The following is a 27,160-nucleotide window of genomic DNA, read 5'->3' as shown; positions in this document are numbered from 1 at the left end:
AGATTTAACCACATTTAAAATGTCTTTTTAAAGATTTACGTGTTATTTTTTAAATGTCAACCAAAAACTATTGCGAAATGACGGCGTTTCCATTAACCGATGTTATGCGACTAAAACATAATTTAGTTGTTTTGCGATAAGTAATTCCAAAATCCATGGCGACGAGTGTGATTGACTTCATATGGCATTGCGCAGACTGACATGTGGATGACATCAAAATTACGCAAGAGGGACTCAAAAGCTTACAGAGCAGTCGACTCCAGAATAGCTCTCACAATATTTTTATGTTACGCGCTTGTCGGTTCTTGACGCAACATTAAGTCGAAACACAACGTTTCTATCATGTCCTCTAGTCAAACATACCGCACCCTTTTTAAAGAATGATCGTGTGACTTTTATGCACGTCAGGTGACCTGTAAATGCGAGAAAAAAAACATTTTCATTGCAGATATGTTTATTTTTTAAATTGACTGAAAAACCACCTCACACGGACATAAAAACTTTTTTGCGATATTTGAGTTTATGCGAAATTGCTGTGTTTTCTATTAGCTATTTCAATTTGCGCAATTTGAAGGGTAATGGAAACGGTACAGATGATTGTTTTACTGTTTGCTGGCTTTTTTTAACCCTGTTTTTGTGGTTTCCATTATCCCCTGATTTTCCGTGCATTTTGAAGTTTCGCATAAAAAACAAGTGATGGAAATGCCAAATTTCGAATAGTAATCCCTTTATTCGCAAAACTTTTTTTACGCTCACTTAAATTGGTTTTTGACTTTAAGAATAAATGCGAATAATGTGAGATGGAAACGCATTTGCCAAATAAATTCTAACGTATCGAACATTAAACCCACGTGACTGATCGTCTAGCTGTATCAGCTGACTTTTTCTTTCCCATATATGGGCTCACCGTCGGCGTAACGCCCTTGCTGCTAAGGCCTGCATCAAAAATGCTGCATTCCTTCTTCTGTGCACAGCATTCAGTTTGGCAATTACAAGCTGCACTGCTAATAAATTTATAACTTGCTCTATGGTAACTAAAGGCAGTCCTTCCCATTTTCTAAGCATGCCTTGTTTTATTTACAGTTGGTTACTAGGTTACCAATAAAACTTGATGGAAATGCACCTAATTTGCATTTGTTTATTTATTTATTTTTTGTGCCAATTTTGAAAAGATTTGCCTTATGTTTGGATGGAAACCCCATTGGTAATCTGTTGTATTTAGAGTTTTTTTTATTGAATGTTGTTTGTTGATTCTAACCTAGATTGAGGTTTTAGTGTTGAGGTTTAAGCGCATGACACAGTGTTGCTACCTAGTGAAAATGCATGACCATCACATCTTTTCCTCTGCAGATGTGGACTTCAACGTTTCAGGCATGTTTGCTATGCCTGGATGCCCGGGTACCCCTGACTCCGAAGTAGGAAGCATAGACCGAAGGCGTCCTGGCAGCCAAGGGTCATTCGATTCTGACAGCTCTCGCAAAGACAGGTACAAGTCTTATCTTCGCCATCACAGACACAAGTCCAGCTCCACAGTCATTTCTGCGTCCTATGTAGTGGCCAGTGATTGTGTCACCGTCAAAGCAGACGGCCTCAGATCGGAGCTGGGCACCATTTAGCTGATGTGACACGTGCATCTTTTTCAGTAGTTGTTTGCTTTTGTTTGTGACTGCTTTTGTATTTGTTTGTTGCTAATTGTATGCTTACTGAAACCAATAAAGTGTTTGCTCATAGTTATGTTTAAAAGCATTTAAATATGTTGTGAATATGAAAATGGGGCCAAAGGGGAAAGTGTGGGTTTCCCAAACGCATTTACCAGTATAATAAATGGGTTTGTACTGAAATGATTTGAATTTCAATAATTACTGTACATTTATGTAACCAGTACTATACTGTTATGTACTGTAAGCAATAAGGTACGAGAGGCTGTGCTGTATCATGAACAAGTCACAGCGCAGAGGCCATTGTAAGGCACGATTTGAAGTTGGCTTATTCTTGATAAAGCAATAGTCTCAAATACCTTATTGCTTTTATCAAACGGTTACCACACGATACAAACAATTAAAACTAAAAAAATATGTATCAGTGCAATGTTCATGAAGTAAAATCACTAAAAGTTTTCCTTCCGCTGGAAAAAATAGTTCCTGAACGACTGCGCAGTGATACAGAGTTGTGTTTTATCATAAATTGAACACGGCTATTGACCAATCAGAATCAAGGACTGGAACTAACCGTTTTATAAAATCTTAGTATGTTAATGGTGTTTCTCCCCCGTAAATCTTGCACAAAACCCAGAGGTCAAGATTTGGTTATAGATTAATCGCTGTCTAAAACAGATGAAACTCTTATTGAAATACTGTGGTTAACAACTGTTTTATTTTTATACAGCCCAACAGCTAGTAAAGGTTAAACAAGGTTACACTATAATGCCATGAAACATTCAGTGTCATTTGTGGGTTGAAAAGATGATATATTATCATATACACAATACTAATGTATACAGTATATACTGTTGTGTTTAGGGTCACTTATTCATTCTTTATTTATATTTTCCACATTTAATAATAATAAAACAAAAATCCAAAATAAATCGACACACGTTAGATTTATTTTTTCTTCAGACCCTAGAATTTGTAAAAATGTAAACTTAGCATTTTAATCAGCTAAATAACAAATTCAGATCACTGAAACATTCCCATTTAGATCAAAAGTCAAGTGACCCTATACAACAGTATATATATAACACGCATATATTTGTGGATGCAAGATGTAAGGACATATATATATATATATATATATATATATATATACACATATGCACACACACTATATATTTCAAATACACATGATAATATAGTAAACAAACATTGATGTACAGAAATTAACCAGGATATCAAGTTTCTATGTTGCATATCTAAACCCCTAAACCCACTTTAACAGGAAAATGAAATCTCATCCATTGCAAACGCATCAATACTTCATTGCTGTCATGGTTCAGGTGGTGGATGTGTTCCTCACTTCTCCTATTAGGCCGCTGTCACTCATTGGTGTGAGTGTTTCATACTATCTCCCCTTTTCCCTGTAGCCCTGCTAACAAACAGCCGGATCACTCCGTTCGTAGAGCTGGCACTTTACATAAAAAGCAGCACTCCGTGCCTAACTTCCAGCCCCCTCTTCCTCCCGTTGATCCCGGGGGGGCTCCTGTGTTTGATCCCGCCCCTCTGTCACCCCCTAGTGGGGCTTTGGAGGCTGGGCAGGTGACTCAGACTGAGAACAGGTAAGGATTGGTGCGACCCCGAGATTCCACTATGCCGGACGCCAGGAGCCAACTGCTGTCAAAATCTCTGTGTGGTGTGCATATTGTCTGTTGCGGCACTTCGCTTAAAGGCACAATATGTCATTTTGTTGCTAGAGGTCACTCTATTACAACTCTGTGAAATAAGGTTAAACGATGGGAGTTGATTGGACAATATCTTACAAATAATGTTCATAATGTAAGCGGATTGACATGCTAGACACTTTAGTACTTATACACCGCGAAATTCAGATCAATTTGCGCATTACATCAAAGTGTTGCGGCGCAACAATGCTGCTTTTGAATCACTTTTGAGATACTTTGATGTCATACACCGATCGGTCTGCACAGTGGAACATAAAGTCAAGCACACCTATGGTTGCTATGCCAGCCCAACGTGACGCCATAGATTGGCGACCCTATAAAACACGGGTTAAAACTGCAAATTCTCTCAAATCAAACATTGTTAAAACATTTGTGATAATATGAACAGAATATATAACAATGCGCTAGTGATTTTTGTATATTTTAAAGGTGCAGTGTGTAACTTTTGTGTAGGAAGGATCTCTTGACATGAATGCAATATAATAAACATAACTATATTATCAGTGGTGTATTAAGACTTTACAAAATGAACTGTATTGTTTTTATCAACATACACATCACCTAACATGGAAGTCGCCATCTCGCACCGCCATGTTTCTACAGTAGCCCTAAATGGACAAACTGTCTTATAGAGCGCATTTCGTCGCTACGTTGTCTCACACGATGACATGTTTGTCCTGTGGCGGCTACCGTAGCTTCTCTATGCATTTTGAAAGGGCTGTGGACTAAGCTGTTGGTTGCAATTCACAGTCTCATTGCTAGATGGCGCTAAAATCTACACACTGGTCCTTTAATGCAAAAATCTTACATATTGTGCCTTTATAATCAAATTGCTTCAGTTGAACAGCTTATAATTGGGTACGATCATGGAGAATTGTGATCATCTTGATGATTCAGTCTGTATGGCAAATTAATAAATGGCGCATCAGCAACACATTTTACCCAAGTTTTTTTTTCAGGGCGGTTGATTCTGTAATGTGTACGCTATTAAATAATAAATGATTTGCCTCTACTACATCAATTAAATGCATAATAAATTGGTATAATTCAGAAGACCTTATTGTCTAGGATGGTGATAGAAGAAACAGCTCTCCAATGGCAAGTTGGATGTTTTGTTTTCAGTCAGTTGAGTTTTAGGTTGCAGTAATCCATTCCAGTCAGGGCTAGTATCAGTCTCCCATTCTTTCATCTGTACATGTGTCCTATTTTCTCTCTCTTTTCTCTTTTCTTGCTTGAGTAATGTTCTCTGCTTTCCTTAATGTTTTCTTTCTTTAATGGAAAAAGATGCACCGCATGCCAAGCGACATTACACTGCTAACGCTGCTTCAATCAACATGAAGTGACATTCACAACTCATTTTGCTTCATACTAACACTGTGTTTGTGTGGGAATGTGTACTAAGAAAATAACTGGCGTCCATTTCGCTTTAACTTTCAAACCATTAATATAATTTAAACCACTAAATTCTAAAGCATGTTACCTGAACTGTTTATACATACATACAGTTTAATACCAACACACTCCCTTTTCAGTAATATCATCCGAGAAACGGCATCCACACCTCCATCCCTTAAAAATGGATCAGGCGGTGCGAGTGGAACCCCGAATCAGTTGAATTTGGGGACCCCTGCTTCAAGTTCCAAGGGTCCCAGTCCTTTCATGGTGCGCAGAGGTGAGTACAGATTTCCTTCGTTAAGTGAATTAAGAATTAAAGCAGTCAATAAACTCTACTTGTACCTTGTGCTTTCAGGTACAAAGAAACAAGCACCTGCACCTCCTAAACTGGCACCCCCTACTGCACCGCAAGGTACCACCAAGGTAGCCCCTAACCAGACCACACCTGTGAGCGCCCCCCACCCTACCACTACACCTCGACGCCACACCCAGCCCATTATCCAGGCCCCCAGCCATCCACCTCCACAACCTCCTGCGCAGAGCGCAGAAGAACCCGAATCTTCTCCGCCCAGAACCCCCACACCACCGGATACACCAACACATGACACATTCCAGACCCCAGGATCCTCCTATTCCACCGCATCTCTGTCGCGCCCCAGGCCAACCCCTCGACCACGGCCCAAACCCGCGGTCCCGCCGCCACCCCAGCCAACTAGTGAAGCTGCCAACGGCGTCTGTGTTTCTGCATCCAAGATCATCTCGGGTAAGGTTTTACTAGTCCTGTTTTGCACACTTAATTAACTGAAAAAGGAGACCCCAGTAGATGAACGTCCAACTAATACAACCAGTTTTATGCGTCGCTCAACCAATATAATAGTAATGGAAGCAAAAATCTGTTGCTGGATGTAACTATGTATTCAATTTATCCCAGGTTGTGGGAATAAGAAGTGGGCTCTTTTTATTCAAAAGTGTGACTCCAGGTGTCCAGACTAGAGGTCTTCACAGGTCCACTTAGATCCGAGGTCCGACCCGAGCGGGTTCGGGTCTAAAAGTTTCACGTGTGCCTCGGACACGAATCGGGTATAATAATAGCGGCATCAAGTCTCGGGTAATTTAAAATGAATGTGTTTTGCCGAACAGACCCGAAACGACCCGAAATAACTTGCGTGTGTGCATAGATGTCCTTTACCAACCCCTCCTCTGTTTGCCAAGAGCGCTTGTGACATTATGTGGCTGGTGGTAGGTTAATTTTCATTGACGCACACCTGTCAATCAATTTGAACTCTTTCCCCGCCATTGGCGAGTTATCTCGTCAATCCGCAATACCGCAACTTATAAAACCTGGAAGTATTGCCCTAGGGCAAACAGCTGTATGTCCGTGTAAGTTTTCAGGAACGCTCTTCATCAGATATCTATCAAAAGTCCGTCACAAAAATTGAATTATTTGGTGTTTTTTAATAAACCTGCCCATATTTGAGAAGTGATAAAAAGAGAACTAATGAAGGTAGGATTAAACTTTTTTTTTTGAAAGCAGCGGGTCTGTTTTTTTATTTAATATATTGTATGTTTATACATTTAAAGAAGAGCATTTTCTGGGAGGCATTAAACTTTTGTAAGAATCATGAAAAATGCTGGCGGGGAAAGAGTTAAAAGTACATTCAAGCAGTTACCTTGGTATCGTCTTTAGATAACAAATGAAAATAAATAGAGCAGCGGGCCAAATTGGTTGCGAAACCAGCGGGGTTTCTTTCTGACTGACTGGTGCACGCGGGGCTGCAGACTGCACACATGTCAGTGTGGTTTACATTCGGGTCCAGTCGGGTAAAAAATGGCCACTGGTTCTGGTCTGACTCGGGAATAATTCTCTCTGGTTTGTCTCGGGTCGGGTCTTTCTTTAAAAAAAGATTTATGCACGTCAGGTTCGTGTCATTTCGGGTCGGGTACATTTCTTTGGATCTGAGAAGACCTCTAGTCCAGACACCATTGAGAGACATAAAGGTGACTATATAATAACAGGTACATTTGGATCTCTCTCTCTCTCTCTCTCTCTCTCTCTCTCTCTCTCTCTCTCTCTCTCTCTCTCTCCAAAAATGCACCTGCAGTTATATCACCACCCACCAAACAGTCAGTTAAAAAATGACTTTAACATTTGTGAGAATTGAAAGAACACAGTGGGTGATCTATTAAAATGTTTTTATGTATTTGTTTATTTATTACAATTTCTACTGAAGTCACACGTTATGATTAGTTGACATAACAGGGATCACTTTAGCCTGTTCCTGAGGGCAAATTCACACACGCTAAGCAAAACATGTCCATGCAAGCATGTTGATCTTGGATGACAATGTGAAGCGCTCTATGAATGTCTCTTTCACTCACTTAACTGTTTCTTTAGAATGAGTTTAATAAAAACTAGCACATGACATTTACATTATAAAGTAACTAAGAAATTCTTCATTCCAACTGCAAGGAAATCTGTGTCATTATAGGGAATAAAATCCTATCCTTAACTTCATGCCTAACAGCTGCATTCGAGGACATCTCTCCATTCGGATCATTTACACGAGAATAGAAACTTGCAGATGTTGTGTTGACATTTTAAACAGTACTGTGCAAAAGTCTTAGGCCACCATGCTATCATTAGATTTGTTGTTTTTGCAACGTTATAGTGATCATCATATATAATTATTTCTCAGTCTCTTTATTAGAATACAGAACCAGAAAATACAGGAAATGTGTATGTAGTATTAAAAACAGTATAAAAGTATAAGCTGAAGTGTCAAGTAGGATGAACTCCCCTTTTACTTGAGCAATAGCAGGCAGCTGCAGGATCTCTTAAACATAATTAAAATTAAATCCTTATTTCTAAATCTAATCGAATGACTTCAGGACTTCAGTCTCCTCAAAAAGCTCAAGATGTGTTTAGTTTTATTTTTTACATGTTCCTGCATTCGGAAATATACAGGGATGTGATTTTTCCGGATTAATCCGGAATTCCGGATTTTCCGACCTGAAAATGTGACCTACGTGAATCATGCAGATATGTAAAAAAAAAAAATAAGGGGGGAGGGGGGTATCTCACAGCCGTCGCCATGGTAACCCGGGACGGAACCACAATCGCCGTCCCCGCGCAACAGGGCCACACCGGTGGCAGATGACAAAGAGATGCATTTTCCTTCCTTTCCAAGTATCAACAAGGACGTGTTTCTGACCGTTCGCAAATGGCGGATTCACCAATCAGACCCGATCGTTTCTCTCCTCTCTTCTCCTCATTTGCGACGTTTGGCTGTCACTTGCGTGACGAGAAAACAAAGCAGCAAACATATACACGTCGGTTTACTTGGTGGATTTGGAGCAGCAATTTTCACAGAAATGAGAGGAAAAACGAGCACCATTGCAGAAAATCCTGGTGGCGACTGAGAGAGGGACGATGCAACAATATTGGTTCCGAAAAAAGGCAAGGAAATAAGTTACCTCATCGAGCCTGGTTTAACCTAACTGAGCATTACATTCGTGCATGAAACCTGATCCACGAACACGGAGGGGCGGGAGTCGCGGGACGGAGTGGAGTCTAGAGTGATGTTTCTTCAGGCTCCGGCGTGAATATAAATTTCTCTTCTAAAGTTCGGTAAAAACACATAAATGGCTTAAAATCTTGTTTAAGAATCTGTTTTATAATGAGAATCTCTCTTTCAGCGCGCCTCTGTGTGTGTTTGCGTCGCGTGACAGATTTAATCTGACAGAGTTCGTCACTGTACATTAAAAAATCCCACACGAACATTACAGCATAAATGCTAGGATTAAGATTGATTTTATATATAACAGATAATCTAGATACATTTACCCTAATAAGTTTTTAAAAACATGGTAATGTTTTAATGTTTTGCTTTAGTGTTTTAATGTCAGACAATCATTGAAATGAGGGAAAAGTGAAGAGAAAGGCAGCAGATATAGCATCCTTCTTCAGAAAGAGTAGCAAGAAGCAGCCAAACAAATCTTAGTAAAATACATTAAAGTAGCCTTCAAAATTCACATGATTTTCTGGTCTCTAGTTTTTTCAGCAATGGGAGAGATAAATTCTGGTTTCAAAGTAAATTTCAAAAGTTTTATTTGATTAAATAGTTAAAAAAACATGGAGGTTGAATTATGACTATAAATTGTATGTTAATCTCAATTCATTTTAATAAAAATTAAATTATTGTAGCAATTGTATGCTATACATTATTCTGATTAACACACCTATAATACTTAAAAGTATTTTAAGGTTGGATGATAGAGATTTTATATGCCACCCCAGAGTTACTGCTGGCCCCTGCCTGGCCACCCCTATGAAAAATCCCTTGCTCCGCCACTGATTAGCAAAACACAAAAAATACATTATATTATAAATCTTTACCCGGACAAGTGACTTTTGTGCATGGACAAGTGAAACACAAATGTACTTGTCCGAAGGACAAGTTCCTCAAAAAGTTAATGTCAAGCCCTGATAAACATATAACAACAATTTGCGATTAACTAAGAATAATAGTAAACTTCATTATTGTTAATATTGTGACTCTTGATGAGTCTTGATGACGTATGCAGCTTAGAAATGCGACCTCCGGAAGGCTGCAGACTTAGGATTGAGAAACGGCCTCTGTATCATCGTTTGTTTCAAAGGTTTCGTGTGTTTAAAGTTTTAAGGTTGACAAGTTTGATTAAAATAAATAGCACCTGCACTTTTTTGTACAATTACTTCTATTTATTAGTGTCAACCTTCTATTGTTCATGTTTAACAGCTAACAAAAGTTACTCATCTACAGGGGTCTAAAATTAGAAAAAGAGACCTTTAAGACACTTTATTATAACTAATGGTCCTGTGTAGCACATTTTACAGATATTTGTATTAAAAAAAAATACTCTGGTAAAAATAGAAGTACTGATTTAACTTCTTTACTCAAGTAAAAGTATCAAAGTACAGGCATGGAAATGTACTTAAAGTATCAAATTAAAAGTAGCCATGCCTTTAGTTCTTTATAAGCCATTGCCTACATTTTATTTGGATGTCGGCAAAATAGGCCTTCTTTTGACATGAACATTTGCATGTTGCACATTTAGCTGTTAAAGTTGTGTAAAAATGCAAAACAAAAATAAGTTAAAACATATTTTTTTATCATGGTTGTTGATATAGAGAGAGGTGGTGATGGAGCAGTGGACAAGACACTTGCTTTTGATTCCCACTGCTACACATCCACCAAATAAGTTGTTATGTGTCATACTGTACAAAAAAGTTGCATGTTGCACATCTAGCTGTAAAATAAATTAAAATGTGTTTTTTTGTTCAAATAAGTTGTTATGGGTCCTACTTTACTATCCGTATAGATCCGCCACCAGTTTGATTGGCGTGTGTGTTTGTGGGGGGGTCTCAATATATTTTCCTGCTTTTTTGTCCTTAGCCAATCACATGCCTGAATATAAACAATTCTTGCTGCTTGAAAAGGATTGAAACATTGACATGTGCACTTTTATATGTCCATGACATTAAGTAAGCATTGTTTAAAGGCGGAAATCTGCAACTGTTCAACTGTGCACATTTTCAAGTTCATTTGCGATTTATAGAGTTAATGTCTGAAAGTGAGGCGTACACGCATTTTCTACACGTACATTCGTTTTATGAATCACAAGTGTGCGCTTTTGAGAAATGATCGTAAGATTTAGGACGTTTTCTACGCAGAATTTTATAAATGAGAATATGCTGTATAGTTTAGTGCAGTGGTCTCCAACATGGTGAAATAAAATAATATCAACAAGTAATACAGTTTTGAGTAGACTAAATCAAAAAGTAGCTCTTGTTTTATCCATTGTGGTACTAGCCCTTGCTAACAAAAAGGTTGGAGAGCCTTGGTTTAGTGTTTGTACAATTCAATTCACATCAATCTAGCAGAATTAAAACCTTTTTTTTCTTATTGCAAATTTACACCCATAAAGACAAATTGTTTTTTTCTGTATTTAATATTTATTATTCATGGCACAAGGGTGTACCAGTATCCACAGTTATAATCTTTAGTAGAAAGTAATAGACCAATATATTGCAGATGCCTGTATATCGGCCGATATTTTGTTTTTTTCGTCATCGACCGATAAATCTTTTTAATCTGCCAATAAATTTCTCTATTACTTTGTTGTTAGTCATGAAAAGACAATCAGTGTCTCTCAATGTAAAGCCAAAGTCTGACAGACAGTAAAATGACCAATAATTATTATTTACTTTTTAACATGACGTTATGTTGTGTCATACACAACAACACACTGGTTTAACATATTTATTCCAATAGTGCTGTGAGATGTCAGATCCACATTAATTATGTCTGCTTATTTAATTATTTTAAGTACTTTAAAATAGTTTATTTATAAATGTTCTGCATAACAAATGTTTATGTAGTTTCACCAATTTTCTTTTTGTCTCTTATTTACTGTAAATACATTTGTTTTTTATCGGCTATACAGCTTTCTTAATATCGGTATCGGCATAGGCTATTAAAAAACCCATATCTGTCGACCACTATCTTAAGGTTTAGGTCCATTAAACCACATGCTTTAGACAGAAGCTTTTCCAGTAAAAGTGATAGTAACTTTCCAGTAATAGAAGCTTTGTTGAATTAAACATGATAATGTTCACTTGTATTGTTGTTCAGTGGCCTGTATGACTCACATTTGGTGGTTCTTGTCTTCAGAACCTTATCCCTTAAAGGGTCAGTTTACCCAAAAATGAAAATTCTGTCATCATTTACTCACCCTTATTTTGTTACAAGCCTGTATACATTTCGTTGTTCTGATGAACACAAAGGAAGATATTTTGAGAAATGTCAAACCGTTAGTGAAACCCATTTACCTCCATATATTTTTTTATTCTACTATGGAAGTCAATGGGGTCCACAAACGGTTTGGTTAATATCTTCCTTGTTTTTCATCAAAACAATGAAATTTATACAGGTTTGTAACAACATGAGACTGAGTAAATGTTGACAGAATTTTCATTTTTGGGTAACTATCCCATTAAGTTTAGATCTTTTTACATCTTTCAGGTCAATATTTTGTGAATTGATAGGCTTTTCTGAAAATCATTGTTTGAAGGCAGTATGTCATGATGAGCATGTTGTGATGATGTTAAACTGTTGCAGATGTTTGATGATCTGTGCCTGAGCTGTGATTTGAGTGACAGGCGATGGTAAGATCACTGAGCCTGTCTGTGGATATGTGTTTGTGTCCGAATGCCTGTTTAACCCGACTAACAGCAATGCTAACAGAACCTGCATGACAGCCTGCTTAACCGGTGTCTTTGTGGCTTGACTTTACATATCAACATATGCTTCATCCATCTAAACATATAACTCCCTACCAGAGATTCTCGTCTGCTTTCGCTCGGATTATTTAACAGATCATTGCTATGTAACGTCACGTGTTAATAGCAAGAATAATTTCACAAAACAAAAACATGTCTAGGTCATATTTCAACGCAATAAAGTAAATAAATACAAAATTTTTGGTACTTTACCATGCAAATCTCATTTTTATTAGCATATTTACATTATATAACATTTATGTAGTGCATGCTTATAATGTTTATAATTTGTGACCTAGACATGTTTTTACTATTTGAGTTATATTCAATACTGTGTTTACAGCTTTGCCATTGTATAGTAGTATTATCACTGTATTACTGCAAATAATAGAAATGATGCATCTTTTTTGGATGCATGGTACGTCTGGTGATATTAAAATGCTTACAGAATCTGAAATGATATTGAATGTTAACCTTACTTTTTCTTGAAGATGAAGTTGAAAGCTTTTATATGTGATGTAAGTAAAAAAAATCATTTATATCTTTGCCTGTGTGTTATGCTTGCACAGATGGAGATGAATCTATCACGGGACCAGGGCTGGACCTTGTCCCTGAGCTACCTGAGCTAGCTGAGGATGAACCAGTAGAAACACTCCCAGAACCCCAACACCAATCAGAAAGCACCGCCTTGTAAAGGAGGAGGAGCCTAATAATGGCTATGTTCAGAATGGAATACTAGTATACTAGAGTATGCAATATAAAATAACAATGTTGCATACTACTGCATAGACATCATTTCACAATAATTCCCTATGAGGAGTTTTCTTCGACCAGTGAAAAAACAGACCGTCCACTTGTCCTGCGAATTAATTTAGCAAAGTTATATAAATGAATATGGTTGTAACTCGATTGAAGCTGATACATATCTAGCATACTCATTTGTTTATTGTGTACAGCTCATTTTGGCAAATATAGTATTCCAAATATAGTATTGCACATCCTATGCACAAATATAAAGATTAGTATGAAAGTATGCCAATCCGAACATAATCATTTCCTTCAGCCCTGTTAAACATAGTCATGCTTCACAACCAACAAACCATTGAGGTTTTCTAGAAGCTTCCTGGCGACTCTCTAGCCTCACAATGCTGGCACATTGTAATGATGTAAAGTCGCAAATGCGCACATATTAACATGCTATACAATCTCATTGCCTCTCACACGCATCGCAAAGTATGGGCTTGGTTTTGAATGTCTGAGTTATGCGATTTGATTTCTTTTTTGTTTGTTGGTTGATTGAATAATTCTTGTTTCTTAATACATTTGGAAAGATGATTGGGAAGAACTATAGGAATGGTTATGATGTAAGGAAAAATAGACACGCTCGATTTATAAAGGCACACATGCAGAAGTATGTGGAGTATTTTTTTTCTTGGGGTGCAATACTGACTGTAATGTAGTTTGTATTTCATTACATGATTTTCCTTATAAATAAATTCCAGGGGTTTATAAAGTTTATCTTGGTGGGGTATACAGTACAATACATTTGCCTATTCATCCACCATTGATCCGTTTATATGCGACCTTGGACCACAAAACCAGTCATAAGGGTCAGTTTTTTTATTAAGGTTTATGCATCATCTGAAAGCTAAAACTAGTATTCGAAAATCTGGAATATGAGGATACAAAATTTTAATGTTGAGAAAATCGCCTTTAAAATTGTGCAAATAAAGTCCGACAGATATTATCAATGATAAATAAATGTTTGATATATTAATGGTAGAAAAATTACAAAATATCTTTTTTACTTCATAACCTAATGATTTTTTTGCATAAAAAAAATATCATTTTGCCCATGCAATGTATTTTTGCTTCTGCAACAAATATGTATGTGAAACTAATGACTGGTTTTGTGCCCCATACTTTGAAAACTGTTTAATTTTTGAAATGACCAAAGATATTGCTATTGAAAGTATGTGATTGTATATGTTGTATAAGGGCTGTTGAGATGTATGTCACGATTTATGCTATGCAAAAAGAGCACTGACAATAATGTGAAACGTTTTAAGGATCCATTGAGCTCAGGAAACATACAGCCAGAAAGCCAAAGTCATTTTATCTCTCTAGATGGAGTTTGTATCTTTATTTCTGTGGTTATGTACCTTTACGGTGTTCTTAATTGTACATATTGATTTCTTTTTCTCCTGCACTGTTGTTTATCACATTATGCAGTGCCTAAGATGAACAATCGTTTGTTTTTCGACACAGCAGCTTTTTTCTAATTATATATCTAATAAAATGGCAAACAATTAAAGAAAAAAAAATGGATTTCATGTTGTTTTCAAACACTTAGAAAGTTCAAGAAAGTTACCACATTGAACTAAACAAAACTTTTGTATACAGTGTTACTGTACATTTAACATCACATGAGCAAAACAGTGACTTGCTTATCAAAAAATATAAACTGATTGTTGATAAATAAATATGTAAATCTGCGATGCATGTCACAAAACAAAAAGGACATTGCTTAAAGGGCACCTATTTCATTGCTAAAAAATATTTTGTGTATGTGCTATATTACAATGTGTTTGCGTGGTTTATGGTAAAAAAAAACAACAACACTATTTTCCACATATCGTACATTTTTGTTGCTCCAGATTTTACTCTTTTCCTGAAATGCAGAGATTTAAAAAGCTCTGTGTCCCTGATTGGCCAGCTAATCTGTACATTGTGATTGGTCTGAATACCTCTGATGCTCCTTACCATGTTTGAAGGATTCGGTCACAATTCAATGCTAATAGGAGTTAAAGGGGCTGAATGTAAGTTATTACTTAAAAAAATCTTTAAGATAGAGTTTTCATTTGTATATTTATGAGGCAACCATAATGTAATAGAAAGAATGACACCTTGAGTGTCCTCCACGGTTGTCTCTATCAGCCTGTAGGCTCTTTTCTGTGTGAAGGAGTCGGGTCCGAATTGGCGCGAAATTCAAAATGTGACGTCATGCGCGTGCTCGTCTACCTGGGCGTTCCATATAGACGCGTACGGCGTCATTAGTAAACAGCGGCAATCGCTAGCATGTTTCAAATGGACTCTGTAGACGGAAAGAAGCAACCAACTTCCAGCACAATCCAGACACTCACGGAAACTCCTCGTAAGTTTAAAAAAAATCCTTATCTAGTGCGGCCAAAATAGTGCGTGACCGGGGTCGGGGAAAAGACAAGAGTAAACATCGGATTGGCATTTGATTCTTGGAGGGAGCTCCAGTCAGCGCTGGGTATGAAAACAGACCTTGAGCAGGTTTCCTTTTTACTGCAAAGGTAAGACATAGTTACAGGGCATCTGTAATATATTATGTTATTGTTTTTGTGGTGTAATGCTAACGATAGCATGTAGCACAGGACCGTTTCAAAAGTTACTTTCTTGCATGAATTATCTTTATTCAGAGCACGAGTGCATTAAGATTGTGAGTGTCAGGAGTGTGTTTTACAGTGTCGTGTTACAAAACGTTTAGAAGTAGACTTCTGTTGAAAATATAAAGTAGCACTGCAACATTTTGCTGAAATATGGTCTGTCAAACAATAACCTTACAATACTGTAACTTTTCTTACATTTGTAAACATGCTGGTGAATCTCAGTGAGCTGTCTGTGGTTGCTACGGCAACTCTGGTTGTTGTGGTCGTGCTCGTACGAGTGTGCCCACCGAGAACGAGCATGAGACTGGCTGCAGTTTCTATAACGGCCACTAGTGTCAGTAACGGTTAGAAATTTCTCAACTTACGGAGAGCACCTTTAATGTACAGGCTGTGAGTCCAAGTGGGAGGAATTATGATAATGTCGGTCTTGTCCAGGCCCAGGAATTAAACTGTTGCCTACAATCCGTGTGTTTGTTGTAGTCCAAGAAAAGAGATTTATGTGGAGACGATAACTCGCGTCATCGTTTACTTTGGGGTTTGTACCTTTAGCATATCATTAACATGTACTAATACACACTTACTCACCAAAGGTAATGTAAAAACATGAATCGGACAATAGGTGCTCTTTAAAATAAAGCCCACTTTTCTATATGCAAAAATTATGAGCTCTACATGTGGTTTTATGAGATCCACCAATGAAGATTATGCCCAGTAAGCAATGAGAAACACAGCCACTGACAGACAGACGATCAGGTTGGCATTTAACAGGTGATTCATACAGGGGTCTTCATCCAGCGAACACACCGGGGGCTCTGGAGGAAGACTCGTGGCTTTCGCTCCTCCTTGCTTCTCCATTCCACAGATCCAAAGCAGAGCAGATTTCAGCTTAGATGAAGTCTTCTCGCTGGACTCAATACTGCAGGAGTCTGCTGAGAAATACACAAAACTCATGACCTGCATGAAAATGTAGGGGAATTACGAAAGCTTGGTACTTTTGGGCGTGATCACTGTATTCGATAACAAAATATCAAACCAAAAGGAATTTACTTTTATAAAGACCACATTTCTACTGTAAAGCAGAACATTTCACAAGGGAAATTTGTTAAACATTAGAGGAACATATTGATAGTATTGTAATGAACTACACCTGTGGTTACTCTAATCTAGGTCACCTGTGTGAACTTGAGGGCTGATTTAAAATATGTTCACTAAAAGTCACCTTGATACCAGATGGTATGAAGTAATAATAGCAGAACACTACCGGCCATAAGCGGGCGTGCCAGTTGCTCAGAAAGAGGTTTAGAGAAAAGATCTAGAGTCATTTGTTTGCAATGACATTCAGATTTTATAAGTGTGACCAAAGTATCCAAATACTTAAACACGCAAAATATTAGGTTATGCAACAAATGTGTATGGTTTTTCCCTTTTTTAAAGTTTAAAAAATGTCCAATGATTTTGTCTCCCTCTGCTGGATAACTAGACTGTAATATTGCTTAAAATACAAGATAGATAAACGTTTTATTTGTAAAACCTAATGCATGGTAAGAATTAGCATTGGGTCCCTCTAGATCTAAAGTAAAAAAATAATAAAGTACCGTCTTGTGTTTCATAGGCATCAGTTTCCATCTCTTTCGTGTACTGTGTGGCACTCTCGATCGTGTACAGATCTGTAGTCACAACCTCTTCGGTCTTCTCTATGGGGTCAAAACGTGTGTACCACGTCAGTCGACTGATCTGTAAATAAACAAAAGTGCATTTAAGTGCTTTAAGATCTTAATGCAACACATAACTGCAAAAAGTCTTGCATGTAGTGTGTGGTGTCTCACACCTGCTCAGGTTTGGGCTTTTCTGTCGCCAGGCTGACACAAACTACGACTAGAAGTGTGATGAAAGTGAGAATGATGGAGAAGTATAAGAAGTGAACATATTTGATGATGTCAGGTCTGGTGTCGCTCTCGTAGCAGTTTGGCGAGGGGTAGACGAAATCCAAAGTCATCCTGATACACCCCACCAACAAGCCCAGAATCAGGCCCCAGAATGCCCCCTATGCCAAGACAACCAAAAAACAAAGCGTTAAAAATACTTTACGTATTCACATTTCTTGTGTTTGTTTGACAGTGTATACACACATACACAATGTACAGTCATTTTCTACTGTAATTGTTACTGTATAATGTTTTCAACCTTTTCATTGGTGCGTTTCCAGAAGCAGCCGGTGAGGAAGACAACAGATACTGGAGGCTGAAGGTAGACACTGATAGACTGAATGTAGATGAAGAGCTGTCCACCCTGACTGGCCTGAACCAGAGGAATCCACAACACTGACACCACCACTAATACCAGCACGAACACTCTTACACACACACACACACACACACACACACACATTTATATAGCTATCTAAATGGAAACATACAATTATAAATATTAGAGAAATAAATAAATGATTTCAGAATGAAGTAAAATAAATAAATGATTCAATCTGCACTGACGTCAGGCCGACGTGGGGTTTTGACGTCAACTTGATGTTACATCTGGACGTCAAGGCTAACATTAGGTTTTGACGTCACCTGGCGTTACATCTTGACGTCAGGCCGAAGTTGGTTTTTGAAGTCAACACGACATTACAGCTGGATGTCAGACCAACGTTGGTTTTTGACGTCAACCTGGCGTAACAGCTTGACATCAGGCTGATGTTGGTTTTTAACATCAATCTGACGTTACATCTGGAAGCCAGGCCGACGTTGGTTTTTGAAGTCAACCCGACATTACATCTAAACGTCAGACCGACGCTGGTTTTTGACGTCAACCCGACATTATATCTGGACTACAGGCCAACGTTGGTTTTTACATCTCAACGTTAGGCCGTAACAGCTTGACATAAGGCTGATGTTGGTTTTTGACGTCAACCTGACGCTACATTTGGATATCAGGTTGACGTTGTTATATTTGGATATGAGGCCGACGTTGTTTTTTGACATCAACCCAACGTTAAATCTGGACGCCAGGCCCACGTTGGTTTTAGACATCAACCCAACGTTATATTTGGATGTCAGGCCACTGTTGTTAGTTGACGCCAACCTGATGTTACTCACATTATCATTGTGTAATGTAGAATAGGCCTACAAATGTGCAAGAAAATACTTTTTCCCAACTATAAAGTATGTACACAAACCTACACATTCACATTACATTTACATTCATTCATTTAGCATTTACCTTTTAAACTCTATTTTAAATGATCTCATGCATGACCTACCTGCCCACGATCATAAGCTCCCATTCAGAGGCAGTTTTGCGTATGTTCCTCCACAGATCCATGGTGAAGATTGTGCTAGAACTGTTGAATATGGAGGTCAAGGAGGACATGAGAGCAGCCAGCATGACGGCCATCATTAGACCCCTCAGACCTGCACAAACAACCAGGAGTCAGATTATCAGAAGTGCTCCTTAAAGCTATAAGGATGTCAAGAACAAAGAACTAGCTTCAAATCCCAAAAGGATTTAGTAGGTTTTACTGCATCTATGGTTTTAAAATATAAAATATGTCTCTAACTAGAGACCATCAAAATAGATGATAGCAACCGTATAAGGTTTCAGGAAAATCAAGGTAAACCAATTTGTAAAAAAAAACACAGAAGTGCATTCGTACCTGCTGGAAGAAGCTCCATGACTAGTTTGGCATAAGCAATGTCTGAACAGCCCACCGGATTCCCACACACCTCTTTACACACATCAGGGTCTCCACAACCCACCTCATCTACAATTCAAGCACACAGTTACAATGATGATCCCATTTAATGTCAATGCAATGCAAAAAAGCAATGATGAAACTGATTTAATGCTTTTACTTATTAAATATACTTTAGCTACGTCAGATGTGTTTGTTTCAGTTAGATCACCTGGATAAAGGATCCTGCTTATCATGCCTGGAAGCACCATCATAAAGAAAGGCAAAACTTTGAGGTAAGAGGCGAGCAGTGAACCTCCTTTAGCGTGAAGAATGTTTTTAGAAGCCAATGATCGCTGAACTATAACCTGGACAACAGAAAATCCTTCATTATATTGTTGCCTTCCCTATACTGAAAATCCAGCAAAGAACAGCATAAACTGGTTTTAGCTGCTCTCCCAGCTTGGTTTTAGCATTGCTAGTGTAACAAGCTGGTCGAGCTGTGTTTTTGTCATCACTTTTTAAGCTGGTCTAGCTGGACTTAGCTGGTCACGATGAAAGACCAGTTGCGCCACCATCTTAGACCAGCTACTACCACCTTAAACCAGCTAAAACCAGCTACCATCTTATGCTGGTCTTTGCTAGATTTTTCAGTAGGGTTTAATTACATATTGGATTATTATTAAGTACAGTAAACTTGCTATCCTTTACCTGATCTGAACACCAGTACCACATGGAGGGTATAGACATTCCCAGTATGACCCCTGGCCATGGGAGATCAGAGGTCACAGGGTGACGAAATATATGAAAGGCATCTTCTCGAGGAATACCACAGGTAGTGTTAGGGACTCGGATGGAGGGAATGGCATGAGGATATTTATCCAGAAGTCCCTGAATTCCTCCGACCTCCGCAAAACCTCCACAGCAAGAGAAAATATTGTATACAAATAGAGAAGTAGCTTTGCAGAAGAAAAAATACATTTTCAAACCATAAATTGCCTTATAAATACTCTAATGGGTTTCATGGAGACTTTCCTGTCTTGTTCTACAATTTAAATTACACACAGTCAAATCTCATAAGCGAATTTTAAAAACATTATGCTCTTTAAAAATGTAAGTTGACATACAAAAGGACTATTGTCCAATTTGCCAAGCATGCAAACCTTAAAGTTGTTTTATAGTTTTCCTCCTTATGTATGACTTTTCCAGTAAACACAAGCATGTTGTAGTACAAAACTTCAAAGCATCTTAATGTTAACTACAGACAAATCAAAAATCAATACCATGCTAAAATGCAAAAGACAGATTTCCTGAATAAATCTGTCAAGGTTGCAAACACTGAACAGCTCAACACAAAACCTTAGTTTAAATCTGCATGACAACACCATGACAACTCACTGAAGCCCATGAGGATCATTGCTCCTATCAGCATAATGAGAGTCTGAACTGCATCGGTGTAGATCACAGCTGCCAGACCACCTGCAACCACATGACATCAGTCAGAAGATTCACATTATGTATTTGAAATAGACTTGCAGTGCATTTAATCTATACAATTTGTCAATATGTATGTGTTTTGGGTTTAAACCATTTCCAGACCTGCTATAGTGTAGAGGGCTGTGATGGCCAGAAGTAAAATCACAGCGAGGTAGATGTCCCACTGAAGAGCCTGCTGGATAAACACGGCTCCTGCATACATGTCAACCTTCACAGAAACACACACACAGAAAGAAAGATAGAAATATTTATAAGATGTGTTCACAAAAAGTGCTTTCAAATGACATTCTGAAATGTGTCCCACTTACCGATATTTTTGTGAAGATGTAAATAAATAGATATAAAACGCAAAGGAATAACTGTATTCTTCTGCCACCAAATCTTTTCTGTAAGTACTCAGGCATTGTCGTGACCTGTGAAGTAACACAACAAATCTGAATCTTCACGGTCAGAAAAAGTGTTCAAAAATGGTCCCTTCCAGTAAAAAATAAATAAATAAATAAATAAATAAATATATATATATATATATATATATATATTTGGCCAAAAATATGTTTTAAGTATACACTCTCAGAAATAAAGGTACAAAAGTTGTTTGGGACAGTACCCTTTGAAAAAGGTACACCTTTATACCCAAAGAGTGTTTATTAGTTCTTCAAAGGTACATATTTTCAGTTCAAAGATACATATTTTTTTACCTTTTTTAAAGGGCACTGCCAGCTTTGTACCTTTATTTTTGACAGTGTATACTAAATACATTTTGTAGAGAATTAAATATATTTTTGAAATTTATATATATATAAATATATTAATATATTTCGTTTTAACCTTCATATTAAAATATTTTAAAAATGTATTTCATTTCAGGTATTTCTAATTTTAACAAAAAAAAAAATTTTTCCTGGCCAAAATGTAAAAGTTTGTATAAAATGTATGAAGTATAAATATAAAATGTATAAGTTTGTATAAAATCAAAAATTATAAGTATATTTTTGCAGTTGAAAATATATTTTAATATTTTCAAACCTGTTATGTTTACATACATTATGTTTAACAAACAAAGTTCTTCCAATGCGACGTGAATGTAAATGCTTTAAAATATATTTCAAAAAGTATATTGGTGAAAATTTCATTTTTGTAAACATATTTCAAAAAATATTTTTGGCCATTTTTTATGTATTTTGAAAATATATTTAAAATTATATTTGAAACAATAGATTTCTGTTGTATGGGTGGGATGGTACCTTTCAAAAAGTACACCTTTACCTCAAGATTACATGAGTACCTCAAAGATTTTATATTAGTACATCAACGGTACATATTGGCTGCGCAGACTGAGCTACGTGAAGTTCTGCGAGAGAGCAAGCACATAGGGGTATGGAGCTGGAAGAGTCTCAATAAAGATAAATGCACACACTACATTCACATATGCACACACAGCAGAGGCGTCATGCCCATTCAAACTAAGGGGGCACGTGCCCCCTTGGTTTTTTTGAGCCAATGGATTTTGCATCCAACCTCAAAATTAAATAAGCGTCCATTAATCTGTTATTTGACTTTTAATCTGTTTAATATGCACAATATTATACATTCTGTGCTGCATCCTTGTCACTTTTCGGAGATTTTCGCCGTTTTGATAGTGTTCTGATCATGTTACATTACTTTTATTCTGGCGGCAGCTGGCGCTGCAGTCAGAGCAGTCGCAGACGTCATCAGCGTCTGGACGCGCTCACGAGCTCTCTGCTGTTGCTGGCTTGCTGCTGCATTTGGCTATTTGAGGAATTAAAACGTGTTAGAAACGCTCACAACATTTCCAAACCCCAGTACGGTAATGTGCAGTTAACCTCCTCTGTGTAGAAAATGTATGGTTTTAAATGTGACCGTCTCAACGTTATATTAGTAGAGATTCATCTTCTTGGCACAACGCCAAAGTTCGCCAGAGTTCACGCGGGCACGGAATCTCGCATGCTTACATAAGGTAAAATTTAATGCAAAAATGTAATCCGTTCCTCTAATAATTTTATCTAAACATATTTTTTAAAATCATTATTGAACATTAAAATCAATCACGTGGCTATAGCTTATGTCATTTTCGTTGTTTATATACTTTATGGATTTAAAATTACATTAATTTTATATGATAATGTAGTTGTTGTGCAAAATGCATTAATGACACAATTAAACAAGCAATTAAGACTTAAATAAAACATGCCGTTTCAGATGTAAATATGATGCAAATGTGTCATTATTCCGATTGAATAGTATTTGATATTAAAGTTAGTCATCACTCTTATTTTGGAGGTTTTTGCATGAAAGCAGGGGTTTTCAGATTGTTAGAAATGTAAGTGCCATGGAAAAGACTGAAAGCTCTATAATATTTCGTTTGATGTCTGTGTATGCACACATTTCTGTGAGCTTTTGACACTGTGCCCCCTTAAAAAAAATTGGTGCATGACGCCCCTGACACACAGGATTCATAAATACACACGCAGGATACACAAATGCACACAAAATTCACAAATGCACACACAAAATTTAAGAAGCACAGAAGATTCACAAATGCACACAAAATTCAGAAATGCACACAAAATTCATAAATACACAACCAATTCAGAAATGCAAACAACATTTACAAATGCACTCAAGATTCACAAATGCACAGGACAAGATTCAGAAATGTATTTCTGATGCACACACAAATATATCTTGATTTACAAACTGTTTTTGGTCTGTGAACTTTACTGCATTTGTGTGTGAATTTTGAGACTCCCCTGACTTGGCTCGACACACAAATGCCTTTTTTTAAACAGGGAATGATCTGCAACCAATTAGATATCTCCCTTGTTTTAGCCAATCACAAGAACGCACCCCACGTGGGGGATTGTTTACTTATAAGCCAATCACATGACCTTTAAGCTGGTTTGCCAACCGCCAATAAAACCGAAGAAGAAGAAGTTTACACAGCGTGATATGCACGTGGTGCGGGCGCGAGCTAACGTTAGCGCGGTGGAGTTCTGTCTGTCAGTTAGTTGGTTGAGACCTCAACATGGCTTCTGGCAACCACAGGGGAGCGGTATGTAGAACTTAAAGTGTTTAGCTAGTTATCTCCTTGTTATAATCACCAAAAGCCTCAATTACAACTATCCATTTGTGCTTATTTTTGTGCGTTTCGGACGTATGTTTGGACACCAAATACAGATAATCGTGATTACAATATCAATGTGAATAATCTGCAATTATTCTCAACCAACCAACCAACTGACAGGCAGAACTTCACCGCGCTAACGTTAGCTCGCGCCCGCACCACGTGCATATCACGCTGTGTAAACTACTTCTTTATCGGTTTTATTGGCGGTTGGCAAACCAGCTTAAAGGTCATGTGATTGGCTTATAAGTAAACAATCCCCCACATGGGGTGCGTTCTTGTGATTGGCTAAAACAAGTGAGATATCTAATTGGTTGCAGATCATTCCCTGTTTAAAAAAAGGCATTTGTGTGTCGAGCCAAGTCAGGGGAGTCTCAAAAAATGCAGTAAAGTTCACAGACCAAAAACAGTTTGTAAATCAAGATATATTTGTGTGTGCATCAGAAATACATTTCTGAATCTTGTCCTGTGCATTTGTGAATCTTGAGTGCATTTGTAAATGTTGTTTGCATTTCTGAATTGGTTGTGTATTTATAAATTTTGTGTGCATTTCTGAATTTTGTGTGCATTTGTGAATCTTCTGTGCTTCTTAAATTTTGTGTGTGCATTTGTGAATTTTGTGTGCATTTGTGTATCCTGCGTGTGTATTTATGAATCCTGTGTGTGCATATGTGAATGTAGTGTGTGCATTTATCTTTATTGAGACTCTTCTAGCTCCATAATAGGGTAAGCACTAGTCTCGAAACTCTCTCGCGATACTTTGATGTCATAGCCTGATAGATCTGGGCGTCAAGTTAAACAAACTCCAGTGAGATGGAAAAGCGCGAGATAAATATCCAGAGCAAGATTAAAACTGCAACAAGACGTCGTCTGTGTGAGGTAAAGACACAATTTCTAATGACAATAGAGTCTGCATTAATCTACCTTGATGCATTTATCAAATACGAGCCACATTCAATTCAATGCGCGTGCAGATTGTTTCAAAAAGTAATTTGAATATAATTCAGAGTTTTATACGTGTATTGATATTTTAAGCGCAATAGTATTTTGGTATTTGATTTGTCTAATTTGCCTGTTCACAAAGGTCGCGGGTTTTACCCTTTACCGCCTGAAAACAGCACTCAATCATCTGCTTCATGTGATGTTGAACATGTGAAGTGACGTAACGTTACGGTCTCTGTTTATCTGTTCTCTTCACAAATGTTGGTCTTGAATGTACATGATTAAAAATTAACGAAAACAAACGCTATTAATTATTATTATTAAATTAATGATGGATATACGAACCTGTCCTTCAAAATGACGGAGAATAAAAAGTCCAACGGAACCTCTGATATATCTGTACCTAAATTGTACATAGGACAATGCAATGGTACTACCCAAGTGACAGCTAGGGGCCATTTCTTGTCAATTTTATCTGACAGTATACACAGTTCATATTGTGAAAAACTGCTGTTTAAAAACAATAACATATAAATGAACAGGAAATCAATACGGGCTATAAAATATAAAACTCAACACTACATTTGTAGTGTTTCTCACCCTTGCTGCAATGTAGATGGGTAAAAACATCCAGCCTAAGAGCAACACCATCATCATGCCCTACATGTAAACAAGCACAAGTTAATCTTAAACACATTACACGACAGGGCTCTTTAATCTTTACCCAGAATTCTTTGCCATTAACAGGAATATCTAATTCTTTCTAGGACAAAGTAGTAAACAGCATGTTTTAAATGTAAAAGTTATGTGCTCACGTTCCATTCATAAGCGGTGGGACTAATACCAGCGGCTGCTCCTGAGCCTGCCAGTCCAATGAAGTGGCCGCTGCCTACATTACTGGCAAACAGTGACGCACCAACCTGCACAAACAAATCTAACATACATCAAGAGAAAATGTGCTTCTTTTTGATACACTATTTTAAGGTCCCATTTTACATTCTGTTGACTATATGTAATGCTGCACCTACACTGCTGGGCTATTATACCTGACATTGGGTCAAAAAGGGACGAGCCCAGCTCGCTGGGTTGTTGTGTTGTTTCAACCGAAAAATGCTGGGTTATTTTAACTTATTGTTGGGTCAAATATAGGGGTCAGAGTTAGTTAAGTTGATATGTAGTTGTATAATGTGAGTTGGTAACCAATACTGTAAATGTTAGCAGATATTAAGCAGACAGTTTACTAATTATATGTAGGTGCAATGTTCTCAGATAGTAGGCCTACAATGCAGAGATGTCTATTTGATGCCTGCATTTACATCTGCAAAATGTTAATTTCCTGACCGATGTCATATGTTTTTACACGCTAGATGTATTCCAGATCTCCAGATCTTTAGCAGACACCTTACAGATGTACCTGTGCTATCAGGAGAGCCTGTTTCTTATAGTCAACAGAATGTCAAGGGACCATCAAAATAAAGCGATATACAATTTTAATGATCCTACAACCATAATAATGTTAGGATGAAATGTAATATTCACTTACCGGCCACCAGGTCATGTTTTTGCCTGCTAGGAAATACCCATCCACTGTGCTTCTCTTGGTATTCCACATTGACTGCAAGGCAAGCATTTTTTGCCATAAAATTGACACATTTAGTGAAATTCAGACAATACAATTGGGGAGTTTGGGGCTAGTTGTAAATGTTTCTCAGTATAGGTTCATTTTTAAAAGTCTGTATGTAAGCTTAATATTAATATCTTAATTTACAATTTATTGATCACATCGGGTAAGTTGTCACAGTGAAACCTGCCATTAAACATAATGTTACAGGCTTATTAGCCAAATATAAACAGTAAAACAATTTATCAAAGGCCTTGGGGACACAGTTCAAACTTTCAGTTAAAATCTACTTTCATTATATTTTTGACCCTTGCCTGAATGTATGTCCTGTAGTAACGGACCCCTTGTGACAAGCTAACCATAACAGCCTAACTATAACATTAGAGAAAAGTAGCTACTTAAAATATCCTAAGAGATAACCGATAAAAACACTTTTAGAGATGATGTCATTATGTGATGTAATAAAGCTTACCCAAAATCCCACACCCAGGACCAAGATGAAGTAGATGACCAGCACCACTATATCTGTGGTGACCAGCGTGGTCTGTGGTGATGTGCCCTCAGCGGTCGGAGAAGGAGAAACACGGGGAAGCTCGGTGACACTCATTAGTTCAAAGATCAATGACTTTCTCAGGAGTGACTTTAAAATGTAAGTGTACACACATTGACTCAAGCTTACTCAATGTAATGATATCTAAAGATGTTCATTTATGCCTTTACTGTTTAATTTGTATAAGCATTTGTTCATGCTTAACC

At 37.4% G+C, this 27,160-nt stretch overlaps 2 protein-coding genes across 3 annotated transcripts in view; one reads left to right on the top strand and one right to left on the bottom strand.

Moving 5' to 3' along the window:
- The window catches only part of arhgap17b (Rho GTPase activating protein 17b), a 38,925-nt gene extending 24,505 nt beyond the window's left edge, over window positions 1-14,420 (top strand). The window contains exons 16-21 of one of the 2 annotated variants that reach the window (XM_065252940.2): window positions 1,351-1,486; window positions 3,083-3,274; window positions 4,930-5,069; window positions 5,148-5,555; window positions 11,953-11,999; window positions 12,683-14,420. In XM_065252940.2, coding sequence (XP_065109012.1) covers window positions 1,351-1,486; window positions 3,083-3,274; window positions 4,930-5,069; window positions 5,148-5,555; window positions 11,953-11,960 — 884 coding nt within the window. In that variant the 3' untranslated portion in view covers window positions 11,961-11,999; window positions 12,683-14,420. The remainder of the gene's footprint in view (window positions 1-1,350; window positions 1,487-3,082; window positions 3,275-4,929; window positions 5,070-5,147; window positions 5,556-11,952; window positions 12,000-12,682) is intronic. The other variant, XM_065252941.2, reaches the window with a different exon arrangement.
- A 183-nt stretch (window positions 14,421-14,603) lies between these two features.
- On the bottom strand, window positions 14,604-27,049 carry slc5a11 (solute carrier family 5 member 11). Its single transcript, XM_065252952.2, has 15 exons — window positions 26,877-27,049; window positions 26,327-26,398; window positions 25,599-25,703; window positions 25,384-25,443; window positions 21,005-21,109; window positions 20,799-20,904; window positions 20,598-20,678; window positions 19,911-20,116; window positions 19,432-19,567; window positions 19,182-19,289; window positions 18,789-18,939; window positions 17,714-17,882; window positions 17,358-17,573; window positions 17,125-17,263; window positions 14,604-16,455 (listed from the first exon to the last, which is right to left on the bottom strand). Exons 1-15 carry the CDS (start codon window positions 27,009-27,011, stop codon window positions 16,232-16,234), a joined length of 2,013 nt encoding a protein of 670 aa, XP_065109024.1. The 5' UTR covers window positions 27,012-27,049; the 3' UTR covers window positions 14,604-16,231.
- Between the last annotated feature and the right edge of the window lie 111 nt (window positions 27,050-27,160).

This window comes from Paramisgurnus dabryanus, chromosome 3 (genome assembly GCF_030506205.2).
Source record: "Paramisgurnus dabryanus chromosome 3, PD_genome_1.1, whole genome shotgun sequence".
Classification (NCBI taxonomy): domain Eukaryota; kingdom Metazoa; phylum Chordata; class Actinopteri; order Cypriniformes; family Cobitidae; genus Paramisgurnus; species Paramisgurnus dabryanus.
The sequence above is the reverse complement of the archived record's forward strand: the minus strand, read 5'-3'. Positions and strand labels throughout refer to the sequence as shown.